The sequence below is a fragment of the Mobula birostris genome, chromosome 4 (assembly GCF_030028105.1).
Source record: "Mobula birostris isolate sMobBir1 chromosome 4, sMobBir1.hap1, whole genome shotgun sequence".
In the NCBI taxonomy this organism is placed as follows: Eukaryota; Metazoa; Chordata; class Chondrichthyes; order Myliobatiformes; family Myliobatidae; genus Mobula; species Mobula birostris.
This window is the reverse complement of record NC_092373.1, coordinates 204,653,866-204,668,627: the sequence shown is the minus strand read 5'-3', so window position 1 is coordinate 204,668,627 and position 14,762 is coordinate 204,653,866. Positions and strand designations below refer to the sequence as shown.

The 14,762-nt window shown below is 46.7% G+C and overlaps 1 protein-coding gene across 1 annotated transcript; it reads right to left on the bottom strand.

Annotated features, from left to right (window-relative positions):
• Positions 1–581: 581 nt before the first annotated feature.
• Positions 582–7,188, bottom strand: LOC140197102 (NK1 transcription factor-related protein 2-like). The gene is made up of 3 exons (XM_072257017.1): positions 6,846–7,188; positions 3,612–3,793; positions 582–824 (listed from the first exon to the last, which is right to left on the bottom strand). The coding sequence occupies exons 1-3, from the start codon at positions 7,186–7,188 to the stop codon at positions 582–584; spliced, it is 768 nt and encodes a 255-aa protein (XP_072113118.1).
• Between the last annotated feature and the right edge of the window lie 7,574 nt (positions 7,189–14,762).

The following is a 14,762-nucleotide window of genomic DNA, read 5'->3' as shown; positions in this document are numbered from 1 at the left end:
CTTCATCATGGCGGTAGAGGAGGCCATGGACAAACATGCCTCAGAGGCTACCAGTTCTAATTTGACGTACCATTTCCTTTCTGACAATTTCCACCAGCACTTTGTGTGTGTCGCTCAAGATTTCTGGCATCTGCACAACCCTTTCTATGAAGGGTTTTGCTGATCCTCTCCAGCAGCAGAAGAGCCAAGAATGGCCGTGAGGATATTAAACACCGTTCATTCAGTGTGTTCGGGTGACCTCCCACAGAGACATTTGAAAAGTGTGGGGAGAGATCAAGGTCGGTATCAACGTTCACTGAACCATCGGGAATGGGGCTAAATGGGGTGTGATGCAACTTTCATAATTAGATACATCTCCCATCGCAATCCTTCTGGGATAAATACACACACACACACACACACACACACACACACATCGCATACATGTACACATACACGCCACATGCATGTATATTCACATCACACACATACACACACATACACTCGGACAAGCTTTAAAAGTCCGTTGTTATATTTTGTATATTTACATTAAACTATGACAATACAGATTATGATAAAAGCAGCACTATAGAAGATGAGGTCTATGGGTTTAACAGTGTGGGAGGTTGCTTTGGTTGGTGCCCACTGCCTTCGACGCTCGGAGGGCTGAGCGGGTGGGAGTCTGTCTGCTGCACCCGCGGTGTCGGACTGGAGCTGTGCTCCCTGCTCGGGGAGCTGGCTCTGGGCTGAGGAGCCACCGTGCCCAGCCGAGCCAGCTTGGCCTGCTGCTGCTCCAGGCTTTGTTTTCTCCATTTGATCCTACGGTTCTGGAACCAGACTTTCACCTGTGGGTTGGAAGGGAGGGTAAAAGAGAAGAAATAAGTCTGAATTTTATAATCCCAATTATTTTAGAGGCTTCAATTCAAGTTTGTAATCAACATTAGCCCTTCTACATCTGAGTCTTAGTTTAGGAGACAACAGGATCCGTTCCTACTTCCCACAGTCCAGGGCAGGTTTAAACCTAGGAGCTTCCCACTGTGCGAGAGGGTGACATTGCAAGTAACATTAACGTAACACACAGAACAAAACATATTAGAATATAGAACAGAGCAGAGATCAGTACAGTACAGGCCCTTCGGCCCAAAATGTTGTGCTGACCTTTTAACCTTAACCACTCACTCCCACATAGCCTCCATTTTTCTATCATAGATGAACCTATCTAAGAGTTTCTTAACTGTCCTCATTTCTACCTCTACCTCCACCCCGGCAGCGTATTTCATGCACCCACCACTCTCTGTGCAAAAATAATCTACCTCTTATATTCTCCCCCCTCCCACACACTTTCCTCCAATCACTTTAAAATTATGTCCCCTCATATCAGCCATTTCCTCCTTGAGAAAAAATCTCTGGCTGTCCACTCGATCCATACCTTTTATCATCTTGTACACCTCTATCAAGTCACCTCTCATTCTCCTTCACTCCAAAGAGAAAAGCTCTAGCTCACTCAACCAGAGGATGGGCAAGGGGTATAGTGAGAGAGACAGAGGGAGAAAAAGGAGAGAGAGAAAAAGAATATATATATATTCTCCCTCTGTCCCTCTGACTATACCCCTTGCCCATCCTCTGGGCTTTCTCCCCCCTCCCCCTTTTCCTTCTCCCTGGGCCTCCTGTCCCATGATCCTCTCATATCCCTTTTGCCAATCACCTGTCCAGCTCTTGGCTCCATCCCTCCCCTTTCTGTCTTCTCCTATCATTTTGGATCTCCCCCTCCCCCTCCCACTTTCAAATCTCTTACTAGCTCTTCTTTCAGTTAGTCCTGACGAAGGGTCTTGGCCCGAAACGTCGACTGTACCTCTTCCTAGAGATGCTGCCTGGCCTGCTGCGTTCACCAGCAACTTTGATGTGTGTTGCTTGAATTTCCAGCATCTGCAGAATTCCTCGTGTTTGCGTCAATGCTCTAAGTGTGGTCTACCCAGCACTTTATAGAGCTGGAATATTACCTCACGGCTCTTGAACTCAACCCCCCAACTACTGAAGGCCAACACACCATATGCCTTCTTAGCCATGTTATCACCTTGCACTGCAAATTTGAGGGATCTGTGGACATGGACCCAGATCTCTCTGCTCCTCCACACTGCTAAGAATCCTGCCATTACCCCTGTACTCTGCCTTCAAGTTTGACCTTCCAAATTGAATCACAAATCACTTTTTCGATTGAACTCCATCTGCCACTTCTCTGAAATCCTGTTTATATCTGGTAGTAACCTAGAACATCCTTCTACAATGTCCACAACACCACCAACCTTCATATCATCTGCAAAGTTACTAACCCACCCTTCCATTTTCTCATCCAAGTCATTGATAAAAATCACAAAGAGCAGGTGTCCCAGAACAGATTCCTGCGTAACCCCTCCAGGCAGAATTCTCTCAACCTACAACCACCCTCTGCCTTCTGTGGACAAGCCAATTCTGTATCCACACAGCCAGGTGTCCCTGGATCCCATGCCTCCTGATATTCCCCTACCACAGGGAACCTTATCAAACGCCTGACTAAAATCCACATCCACCACATCCACTACTCTACCTTCATCAGTATGCTTTGTCACAATTCAATCAGGCTCCTGAAGACCGGCCAGCTCCTCACAAAACCATGCTGACTATCCATCATCAGACTATGATCAGCTAAGTGCTCACAAATCCCATCTCTAAGAATCCTCTCCGTTAGTTTGCCCACCACTGAAGTAAGACTCCCAGAATTACTCCTATTACTTTTCTTGAACAACGAAATATCATTTTCCACCCTCCAGTCCTCCAGTAGTACTCCTGTCACTGTTAATGTCTCTCTTTCCTTGCTTCCCACAGTAATCTGGGGTATATCCCTTTGTAGTAACAGGGGTGTATCCCGTCTGGCCCCTGGAATGTATCTATCCAAGGATGATAACATGAAGAGGTATTTAGACAGGAAGGGACACAAGCAGGCAGGGAATGGAGGGATTATGGAACATGTGCGAGCAGAAGGGATTAGTTTAATTTGGCTTCATGGTTGACACGGACACAGTGGGCCGAATGGCCTGCTCCTGTGTTGTACTGTCCCGTGTACCACCTTGGCACTGCATTATGCATCTGTTTTTGTGTCCGCGGGAGCTTGCTGTGCATCAGTTGCCCTACCCCCATGTCTCCCTCTGTTGCAACAGGAACTAACACTTGGAATAACAGTGTCTGTCAGGAAATGTAGAGGAAGCTTGACCCAAAGGCAGAGCACTGGGGACAATTCAGTGATGAGTGACCAGTTTAGCAGCAGATTGCAAAATAACAAGCCATGAGGGGCCACCAAACAAGAGAGAACAGGTACTAAACATAACAAGACAACACAGTAACTGAAGGATAGGAGCAACTGGTTGAGGTTGGCTGGTTCAATCAGTGAACAGGGATTGTGGATGCAAGCTGGGTTTAAATAGGCTGCAGGCGATGAATTGGAAATGAGTGGCAAGGTGACTCCTGCTAGCTGGGGGTTGACTGGGAGGACAACCTCCCACGACTTGCCCCCTGGAAGCCCCCAGGGAATATGAGCCAATCCCAGAAAACCAGCTGCTCAGCACACCCTGAGCGTGCTGGTCGGGGTAAGGTCCTACCTGGGACTCGTTGAGACGAAGGGCGGATGCCAGCAGAAACCGCTCGGAGCCCACCATGTACTGCTGCCGGGCGAACTCCTTCTCCAGCCGGGCGAGTTGCTCGTGAGTGAAGATGGTCCTCGCCCGCTTGACTTTGGCAGCTTTGGGTTTGAGCGGGAAAGACGCCTTGGGCAGTGGATATTCTGAGAGGGGGCAAAAACAATGGTCAGCCGGGACCTCAGAAGCAGCCGGACTCGGAACCTTGCTCCCGAACCCTTCCCGTAAAACCGCCATGAAACGGCATCAGCCGGGCAGTCGCCTCCCCCCTTCCCAGTACCGATCATGTCCACAGCGACATTTCAGCGCCTGACTGGAAGAAGCCGTCGAAATGCAGCAGAGAAGCAGACCATTCGGCCCGCCCAGTCAGCGCTGACCCGTTTACACCAAATCTGCATTAAGATTCAAGGTTGTGTAACGTCACGTTCAGTACACAAATGCAAAGGAGAACAAAATAATTGTTACTCCGGATCCGAGGCAGCACAACACATACACACACACACACACACACATACACACACACACACACACACAGACATAGACATACCCACACACAGACACACACACTCACACACACACACACACACACACACACACACACACACACACACAGACATAGACATACCCACACACAGACACACACACTCACACACACACACACACACACACTCACACGCACACAGACACACACACACACACACACACACACACACACACACACGCACACACACACAGACATAGACATACCCACACACAGACACACACACTCACACACACACACACACACACACTCACACGCACACAGACACACACACTCACACACACACACACACACAAACATACACACACACACACACACACACACACAGACATAGACATACCCACACACAGACACACACACTCACACACACACACACACACAGACACACACACACACACACAGACATAGACATACCCACACACAGACACACACACTCACACACACACACACACACACAACATACACACACACACACACTCACACGCACACAGACACAGACACACACACAGACACACACACACACGCACTCAGACACAGACACACACACACACACACACGCACTCAGACACAGACACACACACATTCACACACACACTCACACACACATACTCTCACACACACATTCACACACACAGACACAGACACACACACATTCACACACACACACAGACACACACATAATACGATAAAGAACACGAAAGAACACAACAATAAAAAGCACAATAAATATAAATATAAAAGTTCGCGTACATACATAGATTGACTACATGTCCATAAAGTGCCATTAAAACATCTCCCCCACGCCCCCATCCACATTCCTTCAGATTGTATCCTTTGCTCAACCCCTATGGGGCAATTTACGCCGCTAATTAACCAACTGCTATACATTTTTGTTCTTGGGATGTGGGAGGGAACCGGAACACCCATGGGGGTGGGGGAGTGGGAGAATACCCCACACACTTGGCCACAGGGAATACGCTCAAACTCTGTCGCCCGAGGTTGGGATCGAACCCGGGCCTCTCTGGCTCTGTGATGGAAAACCATGAGACCATGAGAAATAGGAGCAGATTTAGGCAATTCGCCCCGTCGATTCTGGTCCACCATTCCACTGTGACTGATTTATTATCCCTCTTAACCCCATCCTCCTGTTTTCTCCCCGTAACCTTTGGCGCCCTGACTAATCAGGAACCTATCAACCTCCGCTTTAAATATACCCAACGATTTGGCCTGCACAGTCGTCTGTGGCAATGAATTCCACAGAATTACTGTCCCACCCCCCCACCCCCGGCTAAAGACATTCCTCCTCATTTCTCTTCTAAGTGGACCCGTGTCATATGGTGGGGGAGTCTAGAATCACAGGAAACATCTTCTCCTCATCCACTCTAAATAGGCCTTTCAATATTCGGTAAGTTACAATGAGATTCCCCCCAATTCTTCAAAACTCCAGCGAGTATAGGCCATCAAGCTCTCCTCATGCGTTAACCCTTTCATTCCTGGGATTATACTCGTGAACCTCCTCTGGGCCCTCTCTAATGTCAACACATCCTTGCTTAGACAATACTCCAGGTATGGTCTGACCAATGCCTTATAAAGCAGAGAACTCGGGCAGGTCAGTCAGCACCCGGGGGAGAGCAAAACCAGAGAAGGTTTGGGTCAGATGCCCTCCCTCTTCTCAATTTTGTATGTCTCGATTCTCTTTCGCAGGGTTATTTACCTGGTTGTTCCAAGATTTCGGATTTTATTGGAGACACCGGAATCCGCAGATGCTGGAATCTGGAGCACGGCACAAGTTGCTGGGGGATCTCAGCGGCTCGGGTAGCGCCTGTCCCGCGGTCGCCTGCCCCGCCGAGTTCCTTCTGCACACCGCTCGCTGTTGGTGCTTCTCTTCTCCGTAACCGCGGGGCAGCAACTGCACCAGTTACCCCAGTCCATCGGGACGTCACCCCGGCACAGCGACATCCCTCTCCCGCTGTTTACCCAGGTCCCTACCTCAATATTTTGATTTCATCCAGGCCATGCCCTCTTCTCATTGCTACCATCAGGGGGGAGGTACAGGATTCTGAAGACACACATTCAGTGTTTCAGGAAAAGCTTCTTCCGTTTCGCCATCAGATTTCTGAATGGACAATCGCCCCACGAACACTACCTTACTTATATTTGTCTCCTTTTGCACTAATCAGAATCAGGTTTATTATCACTGGCATGTGTCGTGAAATTTGTTAACTTAGCAGCAGCAGTTCAATGCAATTCATAATATAGAAGAAGAAAAAAAGAGTTGTTTGATTTAATTTTTAAATATATACTTACTGTAATTTACATCTATTATCATTATGTATTGCAATATACCGCTGCCGCAAAACGATAAATTTCATGATAAGCCTTATGTCGGTGACAATAACCCTGATTCTGATTCAAAAGTTCCCGGCGACCTTTCTCTTACCGCTTCCTTGGTCTCATCCCCACAGCCTCTTCCTGACCCCCTCTGCCCCCGTTCCTTCAGTCCGGGCTCTGGACGCCGGTCTCTCCGATCGCTTACCCCGCCATACTCCCTGTCAGATAACTCTCTACCCCGGGCGAAGCACCACACGCTCAGACGTTCGCCTTTGAGAATGGGCCAGTCCGGTGGCGCACTCTCACTCACCCCGGGGGCTACTCACCGTGCGAGCACTGTCCTGTTCTGCAGCCGCCGGGGCGGTAGAGCAGGGGAGCTCCGTGGTAGAGGGGGTGAAGCGGGCGGGGATACACCAGGGCCGGGTAGAGAGACGGCGGGCTCCGGTTAGCCCCGGGCACAGTAGCAGCCAGGACGCAGGTTCCGAGCGTGCAGAGAGGAGCCGCCTGCCTCTCCCGTGAGGAGGGCGAGATCTCGGCGGCGGACAGCAGTGCGTCGATGGTGAAAGTCTTGCGCTGGGTTGGTTTCGAGTTGTGGTCCGTACGGAGAGGAGAGCAGGGGCAGGGCGGTGGGCACACAAGCCCACCCAGAGTTAGAACCGGTGCCTGCATCTCAAACGTCACTGTCCACCACTCCCTCGCCCCTCGGTCCTTATAGTCCCCTCCAATCTGTGATATGCCAATGACTCCCCCCGGGGCGCCCTTGCCTTGTTAAGTACCAGATGACAGAGAGATGAGAGAGGTGTCCCATTAATTGACTGGCGGATGACACGGCGGTGTGGCTGGTGCAATAATGACCGTGTCCATGTCAAGACATCTGTGAAATCCTATCGCCCGACCTGCAGTTTACCGACATTAAACAAACCCGCACGGAACCGGAGCCTTGATGTCTCTTCAATCATCCGATTATCTCTTATAAAGTCAAAAGTCGCCAGGAAAGTGCCTCTGCCGGAGTAAACCGATTATTACTGTTAATTACAAACAGTAAATTCGTTTATTATTGTCACATAACACCATAAGGCCAGATCAATTGACAAACTTCAACTCATTCAGAACGCAGCTGTAAACCAGGATGAGGGAGCCTGTCACTCCCGTCCTAACTACTCTGCGTTGGCTTCCTGTATTTTTTAGAATTGAGTCTAAAGTTCTCTTACTCGTTTTAAAGCTCTTCATGATGTGGGACCGGAGTACATCACAAAATCGTTTTCGTTTCATAATCCTGCTCGATCTCTCGGGTTTTCTTCCACCGGTCTCTTAAATTTAAACAATTTTCCTCAAAAGAGAATTGGCAGGTCAGCTTTTTTGAGCTATGCTCCTAAACTGTATCTGAGGGATACAGACTCAATTGACACTTTTAAACACCAGCTGAGAGCCTATTTATTTAACCTTGCTTTCAACCAACATCTTTTAGTCTTTTATTTTCATGTTTGTTCTTGATCCTAATGTGAAGCACTTTGAAACACATCGTTTGTTTGAAATATGCTCTATAAATATTATTAGAGCAATTATAATAGAACTTTATTTTTCTCAGCTCAAGCTGAGGTACGGGCATAGCCAAGCACACTCATTTGTCAATTACTAGGAACTTTCGGACTACTGTAGTGGTGTTCAGTATTGTGGCTTTCTGAAGATTTACATAGATATTGCTGTGTAACCCTAATTGTTTAATGCTATTGTGTGGTGACTTTGGGATGACACCAGTTGTAGATATTACTATCGGGACAAAATATACCCTGTTCATATTCCATAGTCTTTCAATTGCCTCTCTTAATTCAGCGTATTTCTGGTGTTTTTCACTCACTGATTTCTGTGTGTTATGTGTGTTTCGAATGGCTATATCTATTAAATAAGTTGTTCTTGCTTGTTTATCCTGTAATATTATATCTGGATGGTTATTATGGATTGTCCTATCTGTAATAATAGATTGGTCATAATAGAATATGTGTATTCCGACTCTAAAATTGGATTAGGCTTGATTCTTTTAAGATTTTGTATCTAAAAACAAGATTTTGGTGAATGATGTTTGCCACTTGATTGTAATCGGATTGAGTTACTGCAGGATCCTGTAAGCTGTAGGATTGTTTCTGTTTTTTTTCACATTTTCTACATTTCTTGAATCTGTTAGTCTTTTATTATGTATTTTTGATCATTTTTGTGTTAACCTCCTGGTCCTGTATTGCCACAAAGAACCCTTCAATCCTGCTTCTGAACATTTAATCCAGGAGCAAGAGGTCCCCCCCCCCCCACCCCCCGATCATAAAGATGGTTTTACTGTGTGGTTCCCTCCATCTAATGTTCTTTGCCTGAAGGAAATGAATGGAGACTGAAGAAAAGCTTCACTGATTGGCATTTGATTTCTGCCACAGTCTATAGTGAGTTTGTACGCTCTCCCAGTGATCATGTGGTGCTCCAGTTTCCTCCTACGTTCCAAGGATTTACAGTATGGGTTAGTGTTAGTAAGCTGTGGGCATTATAAGTTGGTGCCATACTTGTGGACCGTCCCCAGCACATCTTCGGACGGCGTAGATCGTTGACACAAACGACACATTTCACTATATGTTTCGATGTACGCGGGACACGTAAAGCTCATCTAATCATTAAGTAAATGGAGGTTTACCAGGATGAACACGTGAGATCCATGGAGGACGGGAAGACAGAGTTCCTGCTGTCAGCATTGCTACGCCTGAGTGACCATTTGATGGTTGAGATGGGGTCACCAGTCAGTGTCCGAAGTGATGGCCAGAAAGTGAGACCATGTCGTGTGACAAGTAAAGCTCATCTTTAACACACACAAGATGCTGGAGGAACTCAGCAGGCCAGGCAGGGACTGGATCACAGGCTGAATTGTCGACTCTTGGTCCATGGCATAAATAAGATTGGGAACTGCTGCCCTACATACATGCTGTTCCTGCAGCATCAGCAGAATCTCTTGTGTTTCAGATTGTGAGATCAAGAGTCCATCCACCTTATCATAAGACCATGGATATGATCATAAGGTATAGGAGCAGAATTAGGCTGTTCCACCATTGCGTCTTGGCTAATCCATTTTCCCTCTCAGCCCCAATCTCCTTCCATCTCCTGGTATCCCTACATGCCTTAACCAATCAAGAATTGCTCTCTCTCTCACACACACACCCTGACAGACATACACACACAGATACACACATAGACACACACACACACACACACACACACACACACACACACACACACACACACACACACATTTTAATGGACACCCCTCCCAAAATGCAGTCTTGACGTTTTCCAAATGACTATTACTCTGAAACATTATAATGTGATGCCAGTCTCTGATGAGCTGGGAAAAGTCACACCTTGGACAGAGCCGACAGGGAGTGTGAGGGGGATTTGATCCGACCTCCTCTACATGATTGAACAGTGAGCCTCAAATTAAAGTCCTTAACAGAAGTGAGTCAGTCAAACACACACATTTATACACCCATTTAAACCCCAGTTTATAATGCTGTTTAAACCGTAAATACATGCTGATATTTATAGATTCATACACATTATTCATTCTTTAACCTCAGACTTTATTTTATATAATTCTTTCTTCTTTATAATTGTTAAATGTAGTTGATGTTTTGCACATCACTCCCTGTGCAACACAGCACAGCAAACTGCTAATACATGGAAATGTATAGAACTGTTAGACATAGGAGCAGCAGCAGGCCATTCGGCCCATCGAGTCTGCCCCGTCATTCCATCATGGCTGATTGATATCCGTCCCAACACTAATATACAGCAGGTACACAGATACAGACACAGACAGATACACAGATACAGACAGACACACAGATGCAGATACAGACAAACACACAGATACAGACATGGACAGACACGCAGATGCAGACACAGACAGACACAGAGATACAGACACAGTCAGGCACACAGATACAGACACAGACAGACACACAGATACAGACATAGACAGACACACAGATACAGACACAGACACAGACAGACAGATACAGACACAGACAGACACACAGATACAGACACAGACAGACAGATACAGACACAGACAGACACACAGATACAGACAACCACGTGCACATATGCACATAAGAACATAATCACACAGACTTAGACACACACACACACCAACACAAACATAGATACAGAAAACACACAAACACACATGCAGAGACAGACAGATAGACAAATACATATACACACACAAACTGTCTGTACAAACATGAGCTCTAACACACACAGACAATGTATTGATAAGCACACTTTCTTTTCTCCCCGCTCCCATCACACTGAAAACAAAAAAAAACCTAGATAGAGTGGATGTGGAGAGGATGCTTCCTATGGTGGGGATGTCTAGGACCAGAGGACACACAGCCTCAGAATAGAGGGACATCCCTTTAGAACAGAGATGAGGAGGAATTTCTTTAGCCAGAAGGTGGTGAACCTGTGGAATTCATTGCTACAGGCAGCCGAGGAGGCCACGTCTTTGGGAGTATTAAAGCAGAGGTCGGTAAGTTCTTGATTAGTCAGGGTATCAAAGGTTACAGGGAGGAGGCAGGAGAATAGGGTTGATGGCATGGCAGAGTGGATGCGATGGGCCAAATAGCCTAATTCTGCTCTATGGTCCCATATTGACATGTCTGCTTTGATTAGGACACATGTACTCACGCACCTGCATTCACACACAGAGAGCCCCTCCCACACAGCTGGGGAAACAACTCTCCCAGCAGGTTAGTGTTGACAGTGTCCCTGCCCAGGCTGGCGACTGATCTTCGGGGGAGGGGGAGGGGGAGGCTCTTCAATAAAAATGCTAGAAAACACCAGAGTGCGTGAGCTAACAAAGTCACCGGCACCTCATTTAGAGACAGAGTGGCGTCCTTTGATGGCTGCTCTCTGACACGTAGGTGGAAAGGACCCTCTCAACATCTGGGTGGTACGGACAGGACAGGAGGTCAGGAGGCAGGCTGCCTGGGAGCCGGGCTGCTTAACAAAGGGCACTTACATTCCTTAGAGGAAAATTATGCTCAGGTGGGGAGCTTATATTTTAGAATCCGAATTGAAATCAGGTTTAATATCACTGCATATGTCATGAAATTTCTTGTCTTGAGGCACGAGTGCATAATAATAAAAACTGTTAAGGGGGGGAGAAGATGGCAGCGCGATGGCAGTGTGCGCGGCCTCTCCAGTGAATGATATCTGTAATCTGTCAAGTAGGGTACCATGCACAATTCTGATTTGATGGAGACAGACGTGAGAGTACGGAGGAACATCTGGAAAACTTCTGAAATGCCCGCTTCGCTGCCGCTGCTACTGTGTGGTAACCGGAATCTCCGGACCAGAAGGCCCCGAATCCTCGGCTTTGCTTGTTTCAGCGGCCGGGGCTAGGTCGAAGGCGCTCGGCAGAGGATGGCGCTCAGGAGGCTATATTGGAGGGGCTGTTTGGAGCCTTGAAGTTTTCGGACGGACGGGCTCAGTGTCGGCTGTGGTCGGCTGCTTCCAAGGCATCGGCAAGTTGACGGTGCCTGGAGGTTTATGGCAGGGAGTTTCTCCCTTTTGCCGCCTGCTATCGGGGACTCGGGAGTCGATCGACTCAGGGACTTTGAGACTTTTTTTTACCGTGCCCATGATTTGTTCTTTATCAAATTATGATATTGCTTTGCACTGCTGTAACTATATGTTATAATTATGTGGTTCTGTCAGTGTTAGTGTTTGGTTTGTCCTGTTTTCTGTGATATCACTCCGGAGAAACATTTTATCATTTCTTAATGCATGTATGCATTTCTAAATGTCAATAAAAGAGGACTGAGTGTTCTCATAATATAAAAAAAACTAAATTACAGTAAGAAATATATATAAATTAAATTAAGTAAGTAAGTAGTGCTAAAAGAGAGCAAAAGTGCAGTGTTCTTGGGTTCATTGTCTATTCAGAAATCTGATGGTGGAGGGGAAGAAACTGCTCCTGAAACACTGAATGTGCGTCTCAGGCTCCTGTCCCCTCTCCTCGATGGTAGCAATGAGAAGAGAGCATGTCCTGGGTGGTGGGGGGTCCTAAATGATGGATCTGCCTTTTTGTAGCATCATCTTTTTTCCATGATAGAGCTGACTGAGCTTGCAACATCTTGGCAGCTTTTTTCAGTCCTGGGGAGTGATGCCTCCATACCTGGCTGGTCAGAAAGGGTGCTGACGTTCTTTGAAGAAGCATCATACGGAGGCAGAGACCTGGCATTTTGAAGGTCGGTGTCCTAACCCTGCCTGGAAAATGTCCCACTTATTTCAGCATGTATTCATAAACTCACGGGATTCTGCCCCTGGAGAAATCCCACACATTCCACGAGGTGGTCTCCTTACAGAGGGTGCTGGAATTGAACTCTGAACTCCGGGACGCCCTGTGCTGTAATAGCGTCATGCTAACCACTATGCTGCTGGGGCACACGATATAAATAGAATGCAAATCTCAGTGGCGGGACATTAATAATTAAAACACAAGAGATTCTGCAGATGCTGGAACTCTGCAGGCCAGGCAGCATCTCTGGAAATGGATAAATAGTCGACAGTTTGAGCCAAGACCCTTCATCAGGATTTCATCAAGGTCTTGGCCCAAAACATCAACTGGTTTATTCATTTCCACAGATGCTGCCTGACCTGCTGAGTTCATCTGGCGTTTTGTAACTGTTGCTGTACCAAGGTAGTGATTAAGGTCTGGCTTCTTTCGCCCTTCCTTTCCAATTCTGATGAAGGGTCACAGTACCTGTCTATTCCCCTCCACAGATGCTGCCTGACCAGCCGAGTTCCTCTAGCAGTTTGTGTATTTCACTGTAGGTTTTGATGTTTCAGTATACATGTGATAAATAACGTTAATACTTACTTTATGAATTGGTGGACAATCTTCAGGAACATTAACACGTGTCTCAGGTGAAAATTCAGATTGTATCTGAACTATCTATGGGAAGGTTGAGTGAGGTAGGACTTTCCTCTTTGGCAAGAAGAAGGAAGGGGAGGTGTCTTGATAGAAATGTACAAGATGATACAAGGCATAGATTGAGTGGACAGCCAGAGACTTTTTCCCAGGGCAGAATTGGCTAATATGAGGGATCATAATTTTAAGGTGATTGGAGGAAAGTTTAGAGGGACGTCAGGCATAGATTTTTTACACAGAGAGTGGTGGGTGCGTGGAACACCCTGTCGGGGTGGTGGTGGAGGCAGATACATTAGGGGCTTTCAAAAGACTCTTAGATGGGTGATAGAAAAATGGAGGGTTATGTGGGAAGAAAGGGTTAGATTGATCTTAGAGGAGGTTAAAAGATTGGCACAACATTGTGGCTGAAGGACCTGAACTGTTCCTATATCTTATGGTCTAATTATCGATTCATTATTGTCTATTATTATAGACAATAATAATATTATTTATTATCAGTCATCTGTACCAAGATGCAATGAAAAACTGCATATCAGCCAGACAGATCATACTGAACATAATTACATCAAGGTAAAGGTTTTGAAGGTTAGATTTAAGTGTCACATGTTCATTGAAATATATTGTGAAATGTGTCACTTGTATCAAATCAAATGTTCTATATTCAAGGTTCTATTGGTATGGTAACCACCCTGCCCGAGACCACATGAAACTGAAGAAAGTTGTGGACACAGCTCAGCACATCACAGAAAAGAACCTCCCATGTTGATTCTGTCCTCAGTATGTCACTGAGGCAGCGAGAAGTGTAGACAGAGTCCACAGAAGGGCGGCTAGTTTCTGTGAGTCCACAACTCTCTTACAGTCACAGGCAGAGCAGTTGCTGTACCAAGCTACGATGAATTTGGACAAAAGTTATTCATTGTTAAGATTTGGTTAGAGTTGATTGGGGACATGCTGAATTTTGCTAGCCTCCTGAGACAGTAGAGGCATTGGTAAGCTTTCTTGGCCATGTGGTGAGACCAAAACAGGTTGTTCACATGAAGCTCTCAACCTCCACACTGTTGATGCAGACTACTGCATTCGAGTGGGTCCGAACTGTTCGGTGTTCTGTGCAGGTGGTGGTAGAGGGAGGGGAAACGTATGGCGATGCACGGAGTGTCAATCAAACCTGGATATGGGCAAGCTTCTTGTGTGTTGTTGGAATGCACTCATCCAGGCAAGGGAGGGTGCTCCACACTCCTGGCATGGGAATTGCAGATGGTTGCCCAGCTGTCGT